General features: G+C 37.1%; 1 protein-coding gene across 3 annotated transcripts in view; it reads right to left on the bottom strand.

Annotated features, from left to right (window-relative positions):
* Positions 1-499: 499 nt before the first annotated feature.
* The window catches only part of LOC112511648 (WD and tetratricopeptide repeats protein 1), a 27,478-nt gene continuing 2,529 nt past the window's right edge, over positions 500-25,448 (bottom strand). The window contains exons 3-20 of one of the 3 annotated variants that reach the window (XR_003069111.1): positions 25,117-25,194; positions 23,795-23,929; positions 23,597-23,704; positions 21,716-21,844; positions 20,657-20,772; positions 20,459-20,576; positions 9,610-9,715; positions 8,762-8,907; positions 8,487-8,654; positions 8,291-8,401; positions 7,083-7,194; positions 4,447-4,796; positions 4,233-4,323; positions 3,877-3,972; positions 3,725-3,795; positions 1,324-1,451; positions 1,148-1,262; positions 500-758 (exon numbers count right to left, since the gene is read on the bottom strand). Coding sequence is in view for 2 of the 3 variants with exons in the window: in XM_025117347.1 (XP_024973115.1) it covers positions 1,165-1,246; positions 1,324-1,451; positions 3,725-3,795; positions 3,877-3,972; positions 4,233-4,323; positions 4,447-4,796; positions 7,083-7,194; positions 8,291-8,401; positions 8,487-8,654; positions 8,762-8,907; positions 9,610-9,715; positions 20,459-20,576; positions 20,657-20,772; positions 21,716-21,844; positions 23,597-23,704; positions 23,795-23,929; positions 25,117-25,194 (2,145 nt within the window). In the remaining variant the exon portion in view is untranslated. The remainder of the gene's footprint in view (positions 759-1,147; positions 1,263-1,323; positions 1,452-3,724; positions 3,796-3,876; positions 3,973-4,232; positions 4,324-4,446; positions 4,797-7,082; positions 7,195-8,290; positions 8,402-8,486; positions 8,655-8,761; positions 8,908-9,609; positions 9,716-20,458; positions 20,577-20,656; positions 20,773-21,715; positions 21,845-23,596; positions 23,705-23,794; positions 23,930-25,116; positions 25,195-25,448) is intronic. The other 2 variants (XM_025117347.1, XM_025117348.1) reach the window with 2 other exon arrangements.

The raw sequence follows: 25,448 nt of genomic DNA, 5'->3' as shown, positions 1-25,448 counted from the left end.
GAAAAAATATCAAATCTTAAAAGCCTTTAACTCACATTGTGAAACAATGCATGTGAAAATGGAGTGTTGGTAATTATTTTTAATGTGTGTATTTTCTTTATTGTGAGACAACACAGTACTAATCGTGGTTCTCACATATTCAGTATTTCTATAAACCACCTGAGAAAATTCGACCTCCCTCGAGACCACCATGGATTTTCATAATTGCTATCTTCAAAACCCATAAGATTATTCAAGATACATACAACCTGACCAGACATCAACACTTGCCAAAAGAAAAATACCACAAGTAACATAATTGGTTGGCTGGTGGGTAGCAGAGTTCAAAGAACACAACTTTTGGTGTTCTCGAGCTCCACTCATATCGCATACAACCATACAAGTTACCTCGTCAAAAGCATGACGACAAACTTTTGACGAGCCAACTCACACCCAGTTCCCTACACAAAATTCCCTTGCTTTACGTTCGTCTCAAATGTGACAAACATCACTACGCAAATTAACCAACTTTTTTTGTGTACAAGCTATTTATTTAATCAACCAGTTTTCAAGTATAAACTGTACATATAAGTTTGATATTTATAGTGTGTGTATCAACACAAAAAGTAATAGTAATAGTAATAGTAATAGTAATAGTTACACAAACGTGAAAAATCTCGATAATACGCAAAAGATGAAACAAAAACTTATGCTCCCTCCACTTGAAAGCAAGTGGTTGACTCCATATCCGCAATATATCAAACTGAAGGCCGATCCCTCTGCAAACGAATTTAAGTGAAATGTGTCTATTACAAGCTTCCCCATAAATTGACACAATTATACACACTTCAATTTTTCTATTTGACTATATTGCTTCTCACCTGTACTCAATATTTTTATGGTTCTCACATGATTAATCAACCCCTATTAGACTATTGGTCAAATGACTAAAATACCTTCTCAAAAATGACAATTAAGAAATCTTGAGGACCAAAAACAATGTCATCAATACGTACAACCGTATAACTTATATAGTCATGATAAATATTAGTCAAATGTCTAAAACACCCCTTCAAAATGATTCCCTTCTACACCATTATTTATTGCTTCTAAAGCACTCACAAGAATGTGAATCAGCAAGTAAAAAGGCAATGGTGTTTTCAGTTACCTTGAGGCTCAGAAAAACTAGCTCTGTATACATTCAAACGGGCGCAATGATCCTTCAGGAAACTCATGCATCCGGAACCCTTCTAGTATCTCAAACGGTCTGCAAAAAAAAGTATCTAAATGGCACTCAAAATAAGAGCATATCAAGCACATAGTAAATAAATATTCAACACTTACAGTAATGATTCACGGTTATGGGATAATCTGCGTTGATTGCCTTCCATTGTATCTAAGATATTAGCAGTCTCTGGTCCGGCTGTTCCCCCGGCAATGACAGATGGAATTGAAGCAAGCGGGGTCCAAATCTGACCACATTATTTCTATTTGTCACATAATGAACCATTATAGTCCTAATAAAATACTATATATATAATCCAACGCTGTATGTATATATAGGATTGACTTCCGGTGAGAACGGCAGTTATGGTGAGAAGGGTAAAAAGAGATCTCCACTTTTGGATCAATCTTGGTTTTAAAAAGCACGATGCGGTCCGAGGCAGTAAGGGTCCCGGAAGCCGATGTGTGATGCGGAAGCCGATGTGTGATGCGTGATGCGGATGTGCTCGCATCACGCACGTGATGCGCCCGGTATTCAAAAAATACTTATAAATTAATTATATAGATTAATTTTTACCTTAAAAATACTTGCCTATCAAAATACTTCATTTATAACATAAAGTAGTTCAAAAAGTGGCATTAGAATCTTAAAAAGTTCGTGAATCGGAATAACAAAACACACAAACTACTACCATGAAGAACACAAGTAAATGTCTAATAGTTTGTGAATCGGAATAACAAAACACACAAACTACTTCTGCTTCTATTCTATTAGGTCACGACTCATGTATATGTTCTTGATCTGATATGCGACTTGAGACTTGAGAGGGGCATCTATTTTATTAGGTCATTATTACATTCTATTTAATCTACAAAAAGCCCAACTAAAAAGCCCAACTACAAACCTCTAAAGAATGAAAAAGGAGCCCAAACATGAAACATACAGGATGCGCTAATGCACACATCGTGTGATGCATAGGTGATGCGACCGCATCAGAGAGCATCATGGAATCGCTTCGCATCAGCCCCTCTGATGCGTTACCTCCGGCGCATCGGAGCGCATTTTTAAACCAAGGGATCAATCCTAATTGAAGATCAACACTAATAAGATGCATAGGATTAATTCCATGAGAAGCGCAATTCATAGGGGTGGGGGTGAGATTAAAAGTGATCAAGGGTCTAGATCCCTTCTTATGTTTCTCACACGACCCTTCGTCTATATATGTATATATGTATATATATATATAAGGTCAGGTTCGGGGAAAAACCAGCAAAAAAATGAAAAACCGAGGAATACCCGCGTATTTGTTCATCTGGACGGTATGCATAAAAACCAAAAAAATCTTCAATTACTTATATGCACATGTGCATACCGTCCAAATGAATGGTTACCCGGGTGTTCCTAAATTCTTCATTTCTTTGGGGGGTTTACCCTGAACCTCCCCGATCTCTCTCTCTCTCTCTCTCTCTCTCTCTATATATATATATATATATATATATACTAGTTGTGTACCCGCGCAATGCGGCGGGAGCCATGAATTTTAACGATTTTGAAGTTCCACTGGTTTTATAAGATAAGATTTAACGATGATATAAGTTACATTTGGTCTTTACATATTAATACAATTTGAATAAATAAGAGTTACGGTTCCAATTACAGACTATCGATGAAAAAAATTGTATGACGGTTTAAAATCTAATATATTTAAAATCCAACATATTTAAACGACTCCACAAATGTATTCGTTTTACACCAAGAGCAAAGAACCAAGAAACTTGAGTTTTAAGATAAACACTCAAAACCAATAAAGAAAACTACAAATTTGACAGATCATAAGCCATGAAAAGACAAAAAAAGATGGGGTTTAGAATGAAATTTCAACTGCTTACCCTCTTTCTTGTCCAAAAACTCAGATTAAGGTTGAATTAATACATGTATATATATATTTAAAAGAACATATTAATTCAAAACATATTACACATTGCAATTTGAACAGCCTAATCCCAAAATATATAGTATATATATAAATAAAGAACTATAAAAGTATAAATCGTAAATATTAAAAATATTTTTTCACAATATATATAATATATAATAATATAATTAAGTCAAAAACTATTTAATATTGGACTCATTTTGAAGGTATTAACGAGACGATTATAATGGTGTAACTTGTTAAAATAAAAATGTATTTTTTAAACATGTTTTAATTGATATACGATTATGTATGTTAATTTGATAAATGTTTAAAATGAAACATTTAAAAGTAAAAGACGTAAAGTAAATTAATTAATTAATTATAGGGGTATAAAGTATAAATTTAAAATTATAATTCAAAAAAATCGGTTATGAGAGTGTGAGTGTATGTGAGGAGAGGAGGTGGTGAAAAAGTGAAAAAATGAGTATAAAGGGTATTTTGGTCATTTAGAATTTTAAGACTTTAAGACTTTTACTAAATTTGCTTTATAAGATAGTATAGATATATATATATATATATATATACACGCACACACTATTTACCTTAATGGTATTATCTATCCCACTAGTAGCTACGACGCAATCAAATGGATGACTCTGCACACAGTTCACAACTGAAAAAGGAAAGAAATCATTAGCCAACAAGAAAATGAAGATGAACTCGCATAGAAAAGCTTAGGATTGAAGATATATACCAGCCCCATCTCCCATAAGCATTTTTATAAGTCTACCAGTGCTCTTCTCCCAAATAAACCATCTACCATCATCACTTCCACTAGCAATGTACTCACCTATCATCAGAAATTGTGAATATGATACTCTTTTTATAGATATAGGCAAGTTCTACCCATCATTATCAGATAAAAGTTAAAAATTCAATAGTTTTGGCTTCGTGGTAGCAGATGTAAAATAGAAAGAAAATTTCTATTTTTATTTCTGCAAAGAGTAGATTCTTGCAGAATGGCGTAAACCCATTTTCAGGCTACATAGTTTCTAAATAATCTCAAGAGTCAATATGCAGAAAAAGAGATGGGACGACGGGATAAAGTACCTTTTTGGCCGAGAAAGCTGGCTTGTTTAATGTCGGTCCCAACATTGCAATGACCAACATATCTTTGCTTCATATCTATTGCTCTCTCATGCTGCAATACGAGCAACAAGGATAAACCCATATAAATAATCTCATAATAAAGTTAAAAACAATTAAATAACCAAATGTTTATGACAGAATTTAAACAAAAGTTAGCAGACAGAAAAGCCAAAACCTGACGAGTAATTCTATCACTTCGAGGAGATGATTTCGGGGATCCACAGGAGCTACTTGTATGGCAAGTATTTATCGTTGAATCACCTTTTCTATGGATTCTGACATTTAAACTTCGCTGGAAATTGTTACTAGATTCAACTTCATGGGCTTCGTCACCTGATATTGAAGTTTCAAAATCGACTTCCAACTCCTCCTCATAATCAGAGTCCTCTCTTCCAGATATAGGTTGTGAAGTATCACTGCTTGCATCCGACCGATAAAGTATGTCACTTAGAGATAATACTCTACCAGCTCGTGTTTCAGAACTAGGGGTTCCTTCCTTTGCCTTGTTAGAGACTTCGGCTTCAACTGACAATTATCCAATTAACACACACACACAAAAAAAAACAATTTTAGAAAACATGAAGATATTTCAGATAAAATATTGCATTCAACATGAAGTTTATCTGGAGCACAGTGAAGCCTCATGTATAATGAGCTTGGCACACAGTTGCAATCATGACATGTAGCACAAGCATACGAACAGCTCGAAAAGAACCATAGCACATGGATTGGCTTTTAGCGCACCATTTACATAAACCCAATGAACATTTATATATAGTAGAACTAGATTACCATCATTTACTAATTCTATGCAAAAAGAAACAACTAATTCATGTACAGTTAGAAAATATTACAGGTGTTATTCATAAATTCAAGGGTCTAATTGGATTCAATCATATTATATCCATTTTCAGAAAAAGCATAATAGAAATTAGATTACCATCACTTGCTAGTTCTACGAAGTTCTTTTTTTAAAATTTATGTGGAGTTAGAAAATGTTAACTAGTAGTTCCTTGTGACCCTTGTCCTTTATAACATTATCGGTACATGATACATGAAGTTATTAATAAGTTGTAAAGGCCAAGGGTCAAAAGTAACTGCAATCGCCTAAGGTTATTACCAGAGAGTAAAATCAAACAAAAGAAAAAAAAAAGAGCGAGCTAACCCACATTAAAGATAATCTATACATTTGAAGACATGAAGAAGATAATAATGACCGTATACAAAGTTTCAAAAACTTCTACTCAAATGTAATTCTTTACAAGATTGAAGCAACATCTTTTTAACATTTTACCAAAAATTCAGAGATTTATTCAATTTAGCATCTGTCATGCACCCAACCATTAGATTCACATATGAGATGAAAGGGATAGAATCACATCAGATGGGTAACAATGGGACCCCTTCAGGGGATATAAAGGCTGTTAGTCATTCGGTTAGAGAGGGGCAAGCGGGGAATTAGTCTATTATGGTTAGTACAAATAATAGGGCAGTAGCCATAGGAGGGTATCCACAATACAATTTGGCCAAACATATAGGAGAGACTAGCCTCTCTAATTGCTAGAAGTTCCATTCTTGTTATTATCTTTTTTTTACATTTATTGATTGAATTGAATACAATTTGGCCAAACATTTCCTTTCTAGTACTGTATTTGTTTCAGCCCTGTTATTCGGTTCATAACAGCATCCTTCAATATACGAAGTGGTAACTCTATGTAACCAACCAAACCCAGCTCAGCAAATTCTCTATCAGATTTACAGTCAAAATATATAGCTACCTTCTCCACAAGGTAAACCCGGGATTCACCCCCCCCCCTCTTCCTCTTCTTTCTTCAATTTATCTCCATTGTATTCTTCAAGTATGAGACCAAGAAGAGGATCCCTGACAGGTGCACATGGCATTTGCTTTTTTTTCCCCTAAACAGTCCAATGCATTAGTCATGAAGAGGAAGGGATGAATGCGAGCAGTCGGCAGTTCTCTCAGAAGCAACAAATCCAAGCATCGATGGATTTGGTAGAGTGCTAGTCACAACACTAGAACCAAGTTAGGTGAGCTTTAGCCTACGCCCACTTGACTATCATGACTATAATCTACACACTACGTTGTGGAGGTCCATAGGACAAGTCAAACATCATATAAGTGAGAAATCGAGGAGCGGTATCTAGCAATACACTAAGGTCCCTTTTGGTTTGCAGGATTGTTTTTGAAGGATTTGGATTCATGATGGGATTTGGATTTGGAGGGATTTGGATTGGAATGGATTTGAAATCATTAGTATGTTTGGTTTGTAGAATTTGGAATGGAATTGGATTTCATTATTTATAAAAAAAATTAAAAATAATAATAAAAATAAATTAAATTACATTTTTATTAATCGATTATTACAAAACAAATGTTTTTAACATTTTTCAAAACCTTATTTCATAAAATCCTACGAAATCACGTGAAATCCCGAGCACTCCTTAAGGATTTCAAAATCCTTTGTTTGTAGGATTTCAATTAAATCCTAGGATTTCAAATCCAGACAATCCAACAAACCAAAAATGGGATTGGAATGGATTTGAAATCCAAATCCCCCTTAATCCATTCCATTCCTGCAAACCAAACCGGACCTAAGTTGTCGGTCAGGTAACGATGATGTATCCCTTATGATTGATAAATCAAGGATTTCACACTAATTAGGTGTATTTTGACCTGATAACATATATTTTGGTTTTTTCCCTGCATGACTCACAACCACTATCCCTATCTATATGTGCGTCTCTCCATGCATATATTTCTTCAAGATATAAATAGGGATATTTACAAACCTGTATCTATACATTTTCTTATGTTCTCCACCATCTCAGCAGCTTCAGGATTAGACGGAGCTGAAAACTGAGCAGCAATGGCGAACTCCAAAGCTTCTTTGTGTTTACCCAACTGATTGGCAATTATACACCAGAAATATCAATAGGAATAAAAAATTTAGGTCACATAATTCTTTTAAACAACTGCAAGCATCCATAGAATCAGAATTCATATTATCTGTGGCATATTGATAATTGAAACTTGAAAGTCAATCTAAAAGAAACAATTCTACTTATAACTATAACCGCAAGAAAGATGGAATTATGCCACTGAATCCATATAGTCAATAAATCAATGGTAATAAGTAACAACATGACACTACTAATATAAAATTTCCCATATAGGAAGCMGTATTGCACCACAGTTCATTAGGCACCAGATACATATACCTCCTTGGTGCTGGAATTTCTATTTAATTTTATAAATGGGACTATGTTCCTTCCGTCCATGCAACTTTTTGCATTTTACAAACATTCCATGAAACTATCTTGTCCATGGTGGAACATGAAATTTCAGTTAAAGGTGAGAAATACATAACTTCCAGCAAAAATTACAAAATCTGAACAAAAAAATGGTGTGTTCGAACTGTCTATAAAGCGGCTGTTTCCATGAAGACCCCAGGCTGTGCAATTCATCTTCATCTTTTAAGAACTAAAATAACAAAAAGAATTACAGAAACCAAATAATTCATCCTCTCCAGCTTATTTCTTCTTCCTTTCTTCAAGAGTTCCAAACAATAAAAAAAAATCATAATTTTAGGTTCGAGAAAACAATTTCCAGGAAAAGCACTTTTCCATTCAAAATAAGAAATTTTTGGAAACCAAAGTTTGTGTTTATGGATCTTTTGTGTTCAAAGTTCAGACGCATTTGTATGTTATCTTGTATCCATGCAATCAAAGTTCTTGACAGGTTTCTGGAAATCCACATATGAGAAAAAATTTCAGGAAACCCACTATAACACATGGGAAATTTCTCCCAAAAGTGAGTGTTTTAAGGACATAGGGTTTTCGTCATGTATTTTACTAATCGATCTGAGAAGCTCCTTATGTGATCTAGAGTTCAAGAACATTGATGAAAAGATTCCAATAATAACCACAGTGCATAATGCCTTCATAAAAATTAAGAAGCAAGTCCATGATCCCAAGTACTGTAAACAGCTCAAATTTACCTGCAATAGAGCTTCAGCCATACAGTGCAGGGCCCTAAATGAAGTAGGATCAATTTTCACAGCCCTATAGCAATCTCTTACAGCCATAAGATCATCATGTTTCCAATCCCGCTGAAAAGCAAGTAGAAACATAAAAAATCAACGGAGGCAAAACGCACTTGTTAGTTACAAACAACAGAACAAGGTTTAAGAAAACCTTGAGGAGCAGAGCTGCCCGTAAACACAAACATTCATGCATTAGAGTGTGTCCAATCTGACCATAACCATGCAAAACATCATTGCAAGCCTCAATGCCATAATAATAGTTGGCTCCCTCTTTTAAGGACTTCTCTGCAATTTGAAGCAGTTTTCGGCATTGGTCAAGCTGCAGCAGAGTCATCAAATTCAAAGTTAAGCATCAAGAAACAAGCATAACTAATTTCGCTGATGATAAAGCCAAATGTAGGATGATATGGAAGACAGAAAGCACACCCGGGCAGCAAGGTTCCTCTTTGCAGGAAAACGATTTGAGAAGAAATCGGAGACTGATTGTTTAGATTGCACCTCCTTCAGTATGACGGTTGGATTGAAAAACTTCATTGCATCATCTGATGTGTACCGCATAGCATTTGCATGAACTATAAAAGCATGAAGTGGTCAGTAACATGTCATACTAACGGGTGAAATCACATTGGAAGATTTTGATTGTGGGTGCGAGTTGGTCTAAGCCAACTGTTCGACAACTGATCTCTCCGAGTTTGTAGTTTGATGTGACACCTTGTGTGATTAGAATATGCAAGTCTGTTGTTTAGTATTTATTAAGCACTTCCAATCTTGTTTTCTTGCAATCTCATAGAGATACTTTGTATACCGGTTAAGGGAGAGTTCTATAATCCTAGGAGAGAGAACGAAAATGAAAGTAATGATAGCGGTTGTCATGGAATAGAACTATGATCAATTTCAAAAATAGTTTTGAACCACGCAAAAATTCTAGTCGTTTTCTATTTGGAATCTTCTGTTGTAGGATTGTTCTTCTGGATGTTCCTGAATCCGTAAAGATTCGTGACTGAGAAAAAATATTTCTTAATAGAAGATGTAAAGTCACACATCATACACCTTATACTGGACAAAAGAGCTATTACAACACCAAACCCATGTAACATTTTGAGCACACAAGACTGCAAACCGATAACAACACATCTGCAGATGATAATCAGAACTATTTTCCTCACTCAAATCGACCAGACATTATTGGTTTGTTGTGTAACGACAATCTTAAAGGAAGATAATTGTTCAAGAGGTCAGGGAACATTACAAGGAACAATAGGGTGAAAATATACCAGGATTTACGTCCATTAAGTACACATGTTCTCCACTATAATTGAGAAGAAGCTCTTCTCCATTTGGACTAAATGTAACATGAGTTAGGTGCAAACCTTGCCGCCCCTGAAAAACAGAAGAATAAATAAACATGTTGAAAGTTCAAAATCCGCCGTCTATTGTGAAATATAGAAACCTGAAGATGATATAATATGGATAACAGGGATGAAAAAATTTAACATAATCAACACAACAATAGCAATGAATGGGACCCAATAAACCTAACATAACCTAATAAATACTTCCTTTTATCTCTTTCTTCAGACATCAAGTTAATAATAACATAGACCACATAAACTTTGAAACTTAAGGGGCCTTTTACCAACACACAGAGGGCAGGCACTTACCAGGTAAGTGAGGCTCTTGATATGTTGCTTTGTAAATCATGGTCTGGTGTGGGTATGCTCTGACCAAGTGATGCTCTTGATCCTTACTGGGACAGCATCTCGGTCAGCAACACCGTGGGTTAGAGGGTGTGGTAAACAACAGTATCATATGCTCACTTACCGAGTAAGAGTCTCAGTCAACTGGGAGAGGATATTGATAAACATCTTCATGCTAACCATGCACTTACCCGATAAGAACCATTAAGCACTTAGTAACTAATGGGTCAAGGATTGCTCTAGGTTAGTTGAAGAATCCTATACCTGGGATATTCGCTGCCTAATCTATCTCATACGAAGGTTCCAAGTTAATTAACTTGTGGGTCGACGTTTTCGTATCATTTGGTATCAGAGCCAGGTCTGGTTTCTTTTAATACTATCTTTGGTTCTACATCTCCTTAAATCTTAGTCCTTTTCCTTCTTATACCCATTTCTTCTCCATCTTCTTTGATTATCTCCAAAAAAAACAACATACAAAAAAAAGAAGAAAAAAGGGAAGTATTCTTGGTTGAATTTATCTCATCTGTTTGTTTGATTTAAGTTTTAGGATTTCTTGAACACCGAGATTTGTGTTTTACGAATTGAGCTCTACAAGAGATCAAGAGGTAAACGGCATTGAATGTGTAAGAACAATCGAGGGGAGGTAAAAGCCATATTAAGTGCAAACACGAAGGATTTGTGAGGACAAAATTTGTTTTATACTAATATTTAAACATGTCGAGAAAAGGTTCTAATTCACAAGAAAATCCACCCAACAATGAAAGGGAGACTGATTTCACTCTTCGAGCTATGCAACAACAATTTCAAAGACTTGGAGTTGTATTAGAAGGTGTGATGGAAAGATTGGAAAGAACTGAAAGAATGACGGAAGAAGAAACACATCGAGAAGAGGAGTATGATGGAGAGGAAGAATATGAAGATGGACCACGACATCAAAGAAGAAGGCACGGTAATAGAAGACGAAATCAAAGGGCTGATGGGGTATATAACAATATAAAAATGAAAATTCCACAATTTCAAGGGAAAAAGCGTATTTGGAACGGGAAAAAAAGGTTGATCTCATATTTGATTGCTACAACTATTCCGAGGATAATAAGGTAAAACTAGCTGCCATTGAATTCACGGAATACGCAATAGTATGGTGGGATCAACTGGTGACAAATCAAAGGAGACATGGTGAGAGACCAATTTCTACTTGGGATGAAATGAAAGCAGTTATGCGCAAGAGGTTTGTTCCTTCTCATATTTTAAAGACTTGTATTGCAAATTGCAAACTTTGAATCAGGGAACGAAATCTGTGGAGGACTATTACAAGGAGATGGAGATTGCTATGATTCGAGCAAATGGCAAGGTTTTTAAGTGGCCTAAATCTTGAAATAGCCAATGCAGTGGAACTACAATATTGCGTGGAACTTGAGGATATGGTGCACACGGCCATGAAAGTTGAGAGGCAACTAAAGAAGAGAAATACTTATTCAAGAGGGCAAACATCTAATTTCCAACCCTTGAATAAGCTTAAAGGAGAGGCATCCAAGGCTTCAAATTCTACCTCTTCAAAACCACATGATGCTCTCAAAGGCGGAAAAGTGGACAAGGGTAAAGGTACTGGTTCTACCCATACTAAATCTCATGAAATTAAGTGTTTCCGTTGTCTCGGTTTTGGTCATATTGCATCACAATGTCCAAATAGAAGAGCCATGATTCTTCACGAAAGTAGTGAAGTGGTACCTGAAAGTGAAAAGGATGATTCCTTGGATGAGGAAGACAAGATGGAGAAAACCGAGGCAGAAAAAGGTGAACTATTGGCGGTAAAAAAAGCTTTGAACTTGCAAGTGAAGGTGGATGACACACAACACCGGGAAAACATATTTCACACACGACGTTTGTTGCAAGGCAAGGTATGTACTTTAATAATTGATGGTGGGAGTTGTGCTAAGGTCGTAAGTACTGAAGTTGTTGAGAAGTTAAATTTGCACTTTAAAGCATCCACAACCATATAAACTTCAATGGTTAAATGAGTGTGGATAAGTGAAAGTCACCAAACAGGTATTGATGTCCTTTTCCATTGGTCAGTACAAGGATGATGTGATGTGTGATGTTGTTCCAATGCATGTCAGTCATATACTTTTGGGGAGGCCGTGGCAATTTGACCGAAGAGTTATCTATGATGGCTTTCATAATCATTATACTTTCAAACATCATTACAAGAAAGTCGTTCTTGTATCATTATCTCCACAAGAAGTTCATGAGGATCAAATTAAAATGATCACTTCAAGGCGAGCAAGAGAGGCTGAAAAGAAAATTAATGAGAGTGGTAGATCGAGAGAAAAACAGAGTGATGATAAAAAAAAATAAGTGGTGAAAATGGGGAAAAGAAAAGAGAGAGAACAAGGTCAAATTTTTTTTTTGGAAAATTGAGTGAAGTCAAGAGGGTGATAGTTGAAAACAAGAGAGTAATGGTTTTGGTTTTCAAGGAGTCTTGTTGAACCCAAAATCTTCCATGTTTTATTGTAAATCTTTTACAGGAATATGATGATGTCTTTCCCAAAGAAGAGCCAAGTGGATTGCCACCTCTACATGGAATAGAGCATCAAATTGATTTCATTCCAGGAGCTTCTCTTCCAAATCGTCCAGCTTATAGAGCTAATCCCAAGGAGACAAAAGAGATACAAAGACAAGTGGTGGACTTATTGTCAAGAGGGAGGATTCGAGAATCCATGAGTCCTTGTGTTGTTCCTGTGATTGTGGTGCCCAAAAAGACAGGTGAATGGAGAATGCACACCGATTGTAGAGCCATCAACAAAATAACGGTAATGTATCGCTATCCTATTCCTAGGTTAGACGATATGCTAGATGAGTTGCATGGGGCTGTGATTTTTAAAAAATTGATCTTAAAAGTGGGTATCATCATATTAGAATAAGAGAGGGTGACGACTGGAAAACTGCATTCAAAACAAAATATGGACTGTACGAGTGGTTAGTTATGCCTTTTGGGTTAACTAATGCGCCTAGTACATTCATGAGATTGATGAATCATGTGATGCGTTAGTTTATTGGTAAATTTGTTGTTGTTTACTTTGATGACATCTTGATTTATAGTAAAAACATGGAAGATCACATGACGCATTTACGTGTTGTTTTGGACACCTTGAGGAATGAATATTGTATCCTCACTTAAATAAATGCACATTTTGTATGAATAAAGTTGTTTTTCTAGGATTTGTTGCAAGTGCCAAGGGAATTGAGGTGGATCTTGAGAAGGTCAACGCAATCCAAGAATGGCCTACGCCAACGACTGTTTTGGATGTAGAAGTTTTCACAGGCTTGTTAGCTTCTACAGAAGGTTTGTTCGTGACTTTAGCACCATAGCGGCCCCACTCAATGAACTTGTGAAGAAAGAGGTAAGTTTTCATTGGGGAGAAAAGCAACAAGCTGCCTTTGAATTATTGAAGGAAAGGTTAACCTCTTCTCCTATTCTTGTATTACCAAATTTTGATAAAATGTTTGAACTTGAGTGTGATGCATTTGGGGTGGGTATTGGGGCTGTTTTAATTCAAGAAAGTCGTCCCATTGCATATTTTAGTGAAAAATTAGAAGGGGCAGAGTTGAATTATTCAACATATGATAAAGAGCTGTATGCTTTGGTAAGGTCTTTACAAACATGGCAACATTATTTCAGACCAAAAGAGTTTGTAATTCATACGGACCATGAATATCTTAAGTATCTCAAGGGTCAAGGTAAGCTAAGTAGAAGGCACATCAAGTGGGTTGAGTTTATTGAGTCATCTCCTTACGTGATTAAATACAAAAAGGGAAAAGAAAACATTGTGGCCGATGCATCGTCAAGACGTCATAGTCTCATCACCACTTTGAGTTCTAAACTTCGTGGATTTGAATCAAAAAAGGAAATGTGTGTGGATGATTTTTCTTCTCTATATGTTGCATGTGAACATGGATCATTTGATAAATTTTATAAGCATGAAGGATACTTGTTTAAAGAAAAAAAGTTGTGCATTCCAAACTGTTCTATGCATGAATTGTTGGCGCCTAAGGCTCACGGGGGAGGTCTGATGGGTCACTTCGGTGTCCAAAAGACTTTAGATGTTTTGAAAGAACATTTCTTTTGGCCAAAAATGCGTGAAGATGTAAATAAAATTTGTGATAGATGTGTAACTTGTAAACAAGCCAAATCAAAATCTAAGCCTCATGGGTTGTATACTCCACTACCAATTCCTTGTGAACCTTGGGTAGACATATCCATGGACTTTGTGCTAGGACTGCCTAGGACAAAGAATGGTCGAGATTCTGTTTTTGTCATTGTTGATCGCTTTTCCAAAATGACACACTTTATTCCTTGTCATAAAACAGATGATGCCTCACACATTGTTGACTTGTTCTTTAAAAAAATAGTGCGTCCACATGGTGTACCACGTACTATTGTGAGTGTAGGGATGTCAAATTTTTGAGTCACTTTTGGCGTGTGCTTTGGAGTAAACTAGGTACTAAGCTTTTGTTCTCTACTACAAGTCATCCCCAAACTGGCGGGCAAACTGAAGTAGTTAATAGAACCTTGTCTCAATTACTTAGAGCCGTTATTTCAAGTGTAACACTCGAGATTTACGTCAAGGTTTTCAAATGACACTTAAGCTTTATTTTAAAAAGTTTTATAAAATCACTTTGTTTATTATTTTTACTTTCTTGGTTAGGTAAAAAAAGGGGGGGGTCTGCAGTCATAGGACCCTACCCTGTCCCATCCTCTTGAACAAATGAAAATGGGAAAAGGGTGAGAATTAAATCTCATTTTTTTTTACTGCCTTCTTCGAGACAGAACAGAGAAAGGAAGAGGGAACCGTGAGGGGTGAGTTTTGGGCTGAAGAAGAAGGGGCTGTAGTGGCTGTTTGAGGACAAAAGACAGCGATCGGTAGCTGCCGTTGGGGGCAGACCACAGCAGCTAGTAGCTGCCGTTTGGTGACAGCAAACATCGACCGAAGCTGCCGGTTTTGACATAGAAAACAGGAGCCAAATCGGTGGGTTAAACACGATTCTTGAAACAGCCGTGATCGCGGATCTTTAGAAGAAACATTGATAGGTTGCTGTTTACTGTTTGGAACTCGATCGGAGCGCTGTCGGCTGCTGTTGGGTGCAAAGAGCCACCGCAGTCGCTGCCGGGCACGGCGAAGAAACAGCAGCAAGTCTGCTTGATCACGCGACAGCCGGTATCACAGCACTAGGCTGCTGTTTGGCGCGCAGCAGTCCGAGAAAACGGATCAACAAGCTGCTGTTTGGCGCGCTTGTTTGGAAAGGAAAAACACAGCAGTCGTAGCTGCTGGTTTGAAGGAAAAGGAAACAGCATCGTGGCTGTTGGTTGAACGCAAACAGCACACAACTGCCTCTTTGGCCGAAGGATCGAGGGTCAATCGAGGTTGCAGTCAGGCGCGAAGGGCAGCCGTAGCTGCCTGGTGTGTAAGTAAAAACACAGCAGTCGTAGCCGCTGGTTTGAAGGAAGGAAAAACAGCATCTTAGCTGCGGGTTTGAAGGAGAAAACAACGCCGTAACCGCTGTTTGATGCGCGCAGCAGCAGGTAATGAAGCGGCAGTCTTAGCTGCTGTTCGGGCAAAGGAAACAGGCTGATTCGAAGCAGTCTCCGCTGCTGTTAGACGCGCGTAGCAGGTAACGAAGCAGCAGCCTTAGCTGCTGTTTGCGCGAAGGAAATGGACCGATTCGAAGCAGCTTTCGCTGCTGTTTGATGCACGCAGCAGCAGGTAACGAAGCGGCAGTCTTAGCTGCTGTTCGGGCGAAGGAAAAAGGAGGATTCGAAGCAGTCTTCGCTGCTGTTAGACGCGCGCAGCAGGTAGGAAAAGAAACAGCAAGCTACTGTTTGGCGAAGTCAGCAGGCTAATTAGAAGCAGCAGTAAGCTGCTGTTTGTCGTAGTTAAGTGCCGGTCTTGACCAGGCTCGGAAGTCGTTGTGTCGCGCCCAGGGCAGTCTGCGCCTTCTTCTTCCCCCTTCTGTCTTCTTGGCTGTTGCCATTCCGTGTCGAGGTGTTGCCCTTTCGAACTAAGATCTCCTTCCGTCTACTGTTTAATTCCTAGAAATTGGGATTTATCCTAAATCCTACAAAGGTGAGTTCATCTAATTTTATTTTATGAAAATTTACACTTTTGGTGAGAAAGCTTTTACTTATACTATGCCTTAACTTCCTGTAATTGATTACAAAGGTTAAAAGATGATTATTGGGTAAAAAGAACAAGCTTGGGTAATCCAGTTATACAGTTAAGTTAAGTTTTAGATAAATGGATCAAATCACTTGGTAAAATTCTCTTTCTCAATGTGTTGTTGACCATTAAACACTAAAACCCTCATACCCCCTAGTTTAGAGCTCTTTATTAGCAAAGTGGGGTTATTTCTCTTGTGTTAGGACACGCGTAAGATTAATAAATAAGTACCATTATGATTATGATACCATATTCAAGCATATCACTAGAATATAGTGGGATTGAAAGCATGAAAATTGTTTCATTGTATTGGTGTGAAGGGTGGTGTGAGGTGGATTTAGGCATTGTGATCATTATGTAAATTCCAAATCACCTTCTCACTCCCACTCGGAAATAGGCATTGTGATTATTATGTAATTTCCGAGGTAAAGAGCTTAAGATCGCGATTGACTTCATGACTGGTTAGGTTGATGACAATGGTATTAAACCTGCAAGCGATGCTCTCTAACGTTGATTTATGACTTACTTTGTGTTCCGTCATAATTAACGGTAAATCGGGTCTCCCCCGTCATCTTCGGATGTGTAACCCCACCTCGAGTTAATTAGAGTTAAATGCTACCTTTGTTATGTTTAAAATTTCGTCATGCATTTTTATGCACCCATTTATATAATTGTTTATTGGCCCTTTTGTACTATATTTGGACTCACTAGGCGTAAGCCTAACCCTTTTTCTTGAAATAATTTGTTTATCAGGTTCCTTTAGTGGGGGCTTTGAAGGGTTGAGAGGAGCGTCGTCTCACGAAAAGTGTCTTTTGTAGATAAAACACTTGGCGTTTTGGAGTGTTACAATTTTTAGCGATACGGTATTTTGTTGGAGACGATAGAAACACTCGTTCCTAATCTAGGCATAGGATTGTTTAGATTAATAGGTTGTTTATTATCGCCCCTTTAATCGTTTGTAAATGCTATATCCTTTCCCTTTATTGGTCGATCCATATTAAACTCTAGTTTCCGCTTGTGTTTTGGGTTCAATTTATCTCTTACCTTATAGTTTTTTTTTTTAGGGTGTTACATCAAGGAACTTGAAAAGTTGGGAAAGTTGCTTGCCTTTTGTTGAGTTCACTTATAATCGAAGTGTGCATTCTTCTACTAACTATTCTCCTTCTGAGATGTGTATGGATTCAATCCATTGAGTCCCCTTGATCTTGTTCCTATTCCCATTGAAGTACGTACCAGTCTAGATGGAAAAAGGAAGGCTGAATTGGTGAAACAATTACATGAGAAGGTAAGACTCAACATTGAGAAGAAAACAGATCAATACATGAAGCAAGCAAACAAAGGTAGGAAGAGAGTTGTGTTTGAACCCGGAGATTGGGTTTGGTTGCACTTGAGGAAAGAAAGGTTTCCAGCAAAAAAAAGATCAAAGTTGCAGCCTAGAGGAGACGGACCATTCCAAGTCATCCAAAGAATCAATGATAATGCTTACAAGCTAGATCTTCCTAGTGAGTATCAAGTAAGCTCTACTTTTAATGATTTTGATCTTTCTCCTTATGATGTAGGTGATGATTCGTGGACGAATCCTTTCCAAGGGGGAGAGAATGATGAAGGACTACCTAACCAAACTTATCAAGCACCAAAAGATCCCTTGAAGATTCAAGATGGCCCAATTACAAGATCAAGATCAAAACTAATCAAGGAAGCTTTGATGAGCTTAATTGCGGAGATTCAAGCAAATGCATTAAAGTCCAATGAAGATATGCATGTAATGCATGATATTATACTTATTGGAGCTTTGGATAATTGAAGAAGTTAAAAAGAAGCATTTGTGTTGAAGATTGTTAGTTTTTGGGCCACTTCAAAGAACAAAACCATTAACCATTACTTTGGAGCCCAAATTGAACTATTTCCTTGGTCCGAAATTATATTTAAGCCCAATAAACTTGATTTGAAAGCCCAATACGTTTTTTGGCCTATCTTAAAGTTTAGGTGACCAAAAGTCTTTTGAATTAGCACATAAAGCATGTCTAGATTCATGAATTAAAGGTGTGTCTTTAATTCTTGATTGAAATTTAAGTTAGCTTTTAAGAGAGTCTTTTGGGGTCACTTTAGAACCCTATAAATAGGAGTCTTTTGTAATCATTTTGGATCATCATCCTTGAATTACAAACACTTTGTTTTTGAGTTTAACTCAATTGTGAGCCAAGATTTCTTGCAAGAGCATTCATCGTTCAAGAACTTATCAAGATTGTGAGCACGATCTTGTGGCATTCTAGATTCCTTTGGTTCTTAGTTTCCTAACTACTGGGTCAAGGATTGCTCTAGGTTAGTTGAAGAATACTATACCTGGGATATTCGTTGCCTAATCTATCTCATACGAAGGTTCCAAGTTAATTAACTTGTGGGTCGACGTTTTTGTATCATCATTTTTGTTAAAAGCAAGGCTTTGTACTTCTCTTCGACGTTTTGTGCCAGATCTATAGGTTTGCACACACCATTAGGGGACCTTATTCTCACTTTTGTCCTCTCTGGACTAGACCCGTTTACGAAGTGACACAAAAACTTCCAACAAAATATCATCCAAGGGCATTACTAATGGTACCAACTTCCATTTGTGATCAGTTCATAATGTCCCTCTCTTTTACGAAACTGGTGCAACAACAATCTTTTCGATTCTTCTCACAAAACGATTGGCTACCTCCTTTGCTCGCATTGCAATCACAACAATGTGTTGCCTCCGAAATAAATTAATGAAGCCTCTAGAGTTCTTCATTTGTGAGTATGTTCAATGCAAAAATACCTTTTGGTTCGTAAGATCCAGCTGTAGACATCAAATACTTTGAACAAGGCATCATGCGCTCCCTACCTTCTAATACGAGAAAATGAGCATAAGCATAGCACCTGTCATCATTATCTCGTTTCTTGTTTGGATCCGCACTTTCTTCCTCCGTCGAGGATGGCACATGTGTCTTTGTTCTCTTCTTGCTACTTCCTGGTGAATCATGATCAGCACCTTGATTTGTTTCTTAGCAACTGACCTCCACATGTACAGGCTTCGCTTCATTTTATCCAACGTAAATGCTAGACTTCTTGGCATAGCTTGGATCTATAACTCTAATCCAATTGATGCCTCTAGAACAAAATTGCTTAAGAACTAATCGAAAGAATAAGCTCGATTTAATAGAATCTGAAATCATCCAGCCTTTTGAGAGGTTGGTACCCTCCCTCAAGGCTCTCTAGCTTTTACAATCAATAAAGAAATTGAATGCTTATCCACAATCAAGGTCCTCTTGTCATACCTAATCAACTAAGGTTAGCTAACTAACTTCCTAACAAATTAGTTGCCACTAACTGGTTTATTCCAGCCTGGGTTTTTATTAACTGACAGGAATATTTACTAAAGCACCCTAACCTTCTTATTTTCTATTCCTCCTTGTGTACGTGAATCACACTGCAGGCCTATCACATGCTCTAGCCTTCCTCTCGAAGACGAAGACTCATTTTATCAAGCTTTTCTTGTATACTAACATACATGCATTTGCTTTTTAAATTGGACCATATAAACCAATGCTCAAATTACATTACCCATCATAGGGTAAAGCCATGCCAAGGCCAGTGCCCTAAGATTCAACAAACAGAGTAACAAAACCATATAATCCCAAAGAACAGAGGAAGCAGCACGTTTGAGGTGTGGGGCCTCAAGTACTATATATTATCTTTCCCAAGCATAGTATAAAGTAGCAATATCACAGATCACATAAGTCAACAACAAAAATTGACGATCTTCAAAAAAAATTACATCGATGTTCCAATTATATTTGATATTGGATCAATTATAGTTCTTACGTATATAGAATAGGGAACTATTTGATTTCTTCATCCAAATTTAAACCTCCCACAAATTTATTTAAAACATGGACAGGGATCCAACCACAGGGAGAACCTCACATACACCACTCTATAGTTTTTGGAAGTCCCAAATATACCATATAGAAAATTGAGAATTTCGGTTATTGGTCAAGCCTACACCTGCACCCTCCCTTACTAAATATGATAGTGAATACAAAATATATGATCTCAACTAGCAAATATCATCAAAGCCTTTGCATATTGGAATAACATAACAAACAAATTGAATAGCTTTACACGATCAATTTAATCATCAAAAGTAACACAGAATCACAATATTAAGGAGATATTGACAAGGAACAAACATGATCAGAAAGATGCAATGGGCAGAAGTAGTTAACACATGGAGGTGGTGGCAACTTTTGCCGGCAGGAAGAAAGTGGTGGAAGCATCCGTCTATCATATAAGCGAGCAAATGCATCACTGCAAGCATTGGGAGTAGCAATCAGCTGAGGTGAGGATGGGAAAAGATGGGTGCAAGTGAGAAGAGTCTTGAAGTGTACCTCCCACCAACAAGGAGCAAATGAGGCCTCGTCGGGCTAATGTCACAAGACTTCAGCACGAGTGGCTGTTTAGGAGGATCGGCTAATGACTTCTTTGCTCCACATCGCAAGTCAAGCTGGCATCAAACACCAAACATGTGAAAAAATTATAAAAGGAGATAGTTCAGCTAACAATTTTGAGAAAATACGATAATACAGATTAGGTCAATAATTTTCAGCATAGGATTAAAGTACTTGTAGAAGCAATAAGACTTTAGTTATTTCATCAACCACAGATTGGATGTTGGCTTAAAAATGAAAACCCTTCCTTCAATTCAAAGAAAAACTTAATACTTTGGATGTAATCAAAGAAACAGAACCCATAAGAGCATCTCCAACAGATTCTCCAACATGGAGAAAATGCAGATTTTGGTGATTTTGAGGATGTTTTTTGCTCCAACAAATTCTCCAAAATGGAGAAAACAGAAGTGTGTAAAATTCTCCAAATTTGGAGAACTTCTGCAAAATGATTACAATGAGAGATAAATATCTTTTAGTATATTCCCACCAATGGGAAACTTTGAAATTAAATTTTTAGAGAGAGAAATAATATTTTATTAGATGAATGGGATATTTTAATAATGTGATCAATGTGGGGTAATCTCCAAAATGGAGAATATGTTGGAGTTGAATGTATTTTTGTTTTAGAGATTTTGAAGTTCCACTCTCCATTTTGAAGAAATTTTGGAGAACTTATTGGAGATAGTTAACAGGCCTACAAATTCACAGCCATCAAGAGTCCATGTTCAACAAAAGAAAAGCAATAAATTAACCTCTGTAGTTGCTGAAAGAATAAAGTGTACTTGTAGCTCACTTAAGTGTGCAAGTCAAGAGAAGATTTTGCTGAATCAGTTGACTGGCATCATGTGCTTTTCGTGTTATAGGACAAAATTTATTCATAAAAAATTGTCACAACGATTGTTTTTTGGTTTGAGTTGATTGTAGCTTAGTGGAATCATCCAGAAGTATTCTAGAAAAAGGAGAGGACCGGACCCGCATACACTTTAACTTCCTACTTACTAATACATTGCGACATTCGCGGTGAGTAGATTCAGCAGCTGGACAAGCAGTGGTCTCCCGGAAATCATGTTGTCTCAAAGTCGCATCCTCACTAGCACTCCAGACCACATTGGGATTCCCAGGTTCTACCTGCAACAGAAAAAGGAGTGGTCACAAGGAAGCAAGAAAATAGCTTCAAGCAAACCAATATTATATTTGTAGCACAAAGCTTTTGTCCGGAAGAAAAACCACCAATGAAGGCCAAAACATGAAGTTTGTCTACTTGAAGATTATAACCAATAATCTCGAGAATCTCAATTTAATTCCAGAATTGTTTATTGGTTTGAGTTGATTATAGCTCATTGAAAAGTTGGGATCCTCCTTTGTCAGTGAAAATACATCAACAAAATCTCTTTGAGGTTCTCAAATAACCCTATATGTAACAAGTTGGGCATGCCTGATATATATGCTCTAACTTGAGCAGTGTAATTTAGGGTTTGTATTTCAGGGTTTCTGACAGGTCGATGGCCCTCTACTGTATTCTACATACTGGTTTCCCTTTCCTGTTGGATAAGATACGACTATAACAAGATATACTATCCCACATGTTACCAGTACCACTATATATTGCAAAGTATGTGGTAGTTTTTGTTCAACGTTATGGTACATGTAGTAGTTGCTTAGGTTAATAGCACGTAATTTGTAGGGTTAGTTTCTACTGTACCTTATTTATGTGCATGGTGCTTCGATGTAACATGCTAATGTAATCCATGTGTGTGTAGATCCACTTTCATAGTCATATTATACCAATTAATATAAAACTGAATATAGTAAAATGATCATAATTATCATGTTCAACAGCTTGATTTACTGTTAAAATGATCTTCTTTTGATTTCTACCTTTCACCATTGGGAGGGTCCTTGTAACAATCACAGTCGTAGATACCATGTATAATGTGACCAATAGAACACTTGCCTTCTATCTGTTCATTTCTCTTTCAGCTTCTGACCTAGCTTTCTCTCTTATTAAAAGAAAATTACAAATGGTTACAAAGGCTACCTTCCACAACAACCCAATTTTTACCATTTGCACAGCGACAACTTTATGTGCAATTTACATCCTTCTCCCTACAGGTCTTCCCACTTCTTTACCATCACTTCCAGGCCAAAATTGTTGCAGAAGCACATCCCATCTGAAACTTGATGTCGTAGAATCAAGAGCCAATTAGGTGAAAGCTTGTGTCAGCAACAAGCATATCCTATAAGTTATGAGAGCTTTTGATCTCACTTAATACTCATGTCCAGAATTATTTGACTTTAAGTACTCTAAATCTTCTTCATATTCGGGTTTTGTAGCAGTGATAAGCTATTTGAGCTCTTTCACTTAATCCTCTAGCCTCTTATGACAAGATTAGGTCAAATTGTGCCTTCTCTATTCAAAAGTAAAAGTGCCAAAAAAGGGTCCACTGAAAACAGAAAGTGCAGGAAGCAAAGATTGGATCATTTATGTTCTGTTACAGCACCAATACTGACAGAATTATAGAAGGCCAAACATTAATAGTTCTTCTATTAACTTTTCTATCTTGAGCAGAAGCTACATGACTTGCTAGACTGATATTTTACAATAAAGTGCATCTCTGTTGAGGACCACAAGATAAGCAATGGCATTTTGTGGTTGGATAAGCTTGGTATATTGTAACTTTTAGATTGTTTGCAGGAACCATGGACGTTTTTTACCAAACTCCATCTGGTTTACTATTCCTGGTGCACCCTGGCACCCTTGGACAACAATCCAATATGCCAACTGGCCTGGTGTAGGCAAGCTTTCAGAGTTAAAAAAGCTATGCTGATAAGGAACTACAATATTTAAGCATAACTTAGGGGGAAGATAGTATCTCTTACAGCTAATTTTTTAATTCTCCTGGTGTGGCATTGAAACAGTGCTGATGGGTTAATAGCGCTATCTTCAACACCTCTCCCTTCCAAGCGAGACAAATTGAAAAGTCGAACCTATAAACATAAATTCGAATTTTCAGTAAATATGAGAAAAGAACATGTTAATGAAGCTGTATCAGGCAATAAGCAAAACAAAAGCGTTACTTCAGAATCAGCAGCTGCAGATACAACCAACTCATCAGATGTTTCAGGAACAAATTTAGTACAAAATATATTTGCAGTATGACCGCTGTCAATGGAATGCAAAAGTTTGCGGCTATGATAACTCCAAAGATTGACCTGCAGTAAAATGGAACACTTATAATTCAAGCTTTTAACTTTCATATCATAAGCCACCAAAACATACATAAAATATGCCGAGCCATGCATGGGGACAATTACGTGTGCATCACAATAAGCTTTACAATATCACATGTTTAGAATGTGAACTCAAACAAGCATCAGCGAATTCATGATGTAACAAGGTGATGTATTATCTCCAGAAAACCCAGCTGATGACAAGGGTACACACTTTATACAATGTTATTCTGTTGGACAAAAGGGATTTGATTCAGGTATTTGGGTTTTGACTCATGATCCTAGTTGCACTTGCAAGGTTCCCCAGCAAGCATCAATTGTTGAATATAAACCTAATCAAAAATGCAGATAAAGAGGCGAGTCTGGCAAACAACTGAATTAAATGAGTGCTTTGTAAAGCCCAGTCTCTTACCATGCCTAAGATTGAATCTTCAAAATATTTCTTCCTAAAAGCCATAGCTCTTAGAGTACGGAGGTGTTGAGGCCAATAATTGTTAAAGCTCTTGCCCTCAATTTGACCTGATCTGTATGTAGTTACATTTAACGTGGTGATCTTCTGTGACCTTCATTTGTCAAAGCCTAACAAATTGATTATGTCATGTGAATTCATAACAGAACTGGCATATGTAACTTCCTGCCTGCATTTACTAGTTCAAACCATCTGTCTCAAAACATGATGCATACTTCCAACACTATCATCTGTCTTTTTAGCTTAAAGATCAAGAAGACGTTTAAATTTAAGAATTCAGTTGTATGCTCAAGCTACCTATAGATAACGTTAAAACTATATTGTACCTGACAAGCACTCTCTCTTGATCCCCTCATCTCAAATCTGTTTTACTACGGAAACACAAACAAGGGGATATCCGACATACTAAAAACTAACACCAGCACGATATAGCTATTGAATAATATGAGTAACCACAGTAAGTGTAAATGTTATGAACCAAGGGGAGGAAGATGGGATTGGGTTCAATGAGACAATGCATGACCAAAGGCTGTGTGTGACACCCATATGTGCTTCGAAAAACCAAGTGAAAACGAATGAACATTGAAAAACATGTATCAAAGAAGCACTATTGAGGTGCTTTTCACTGGTTGTTCAGGGATCATACAGCTAGCTAATACATACACGAAGGTTATATGAAGATAAAGGTAAGAGATCGTACACGAGTGTCGTCAGATCCAGATATCAACAGTGAGCCTTTTGAGTTCCATGCAATAGTGTTTACACATCCCTGATGTGCCTGACAGATTACAAATGCATTCTTATGTTATAGTTCAGTAAACAGATACAACTATGATGCAGATCACTGTGCATAGTGACACCAAATCGACAAAATCACACAAAGAAACTGTTGATTCCATAACCGGCCAGCTTTCAAAAGCCTGGTACTCTCCCAGATCCCTATACTTGCAAAAGAATTTGCATGTCACTGCAACCAGACTACCTTCTTATTTTTGGCCTCCAACTAACCCACTTCCCTCCCCCCCCCCCCCC

The sequence above is a fragment of the Cynara cardunculus genome (genome assembly GCF_001531365.2).
Source record: "Cynara cardunculus var. scolymus isolate 2C chromosome LG 4, CcrdV1, whole genome shotgun sequence".
NCBI lineage: Eukaryota > Viridiplantae > Streptophyta > Magnoliopsida > Asterales > Asteraceae > Cynara > Cynara cardunculus.
The sequence above is the reverse complement of the archived record's forward strand: the minus strand, read 5'-3'. Positions and strand labels throughout refer to the sequence as shown.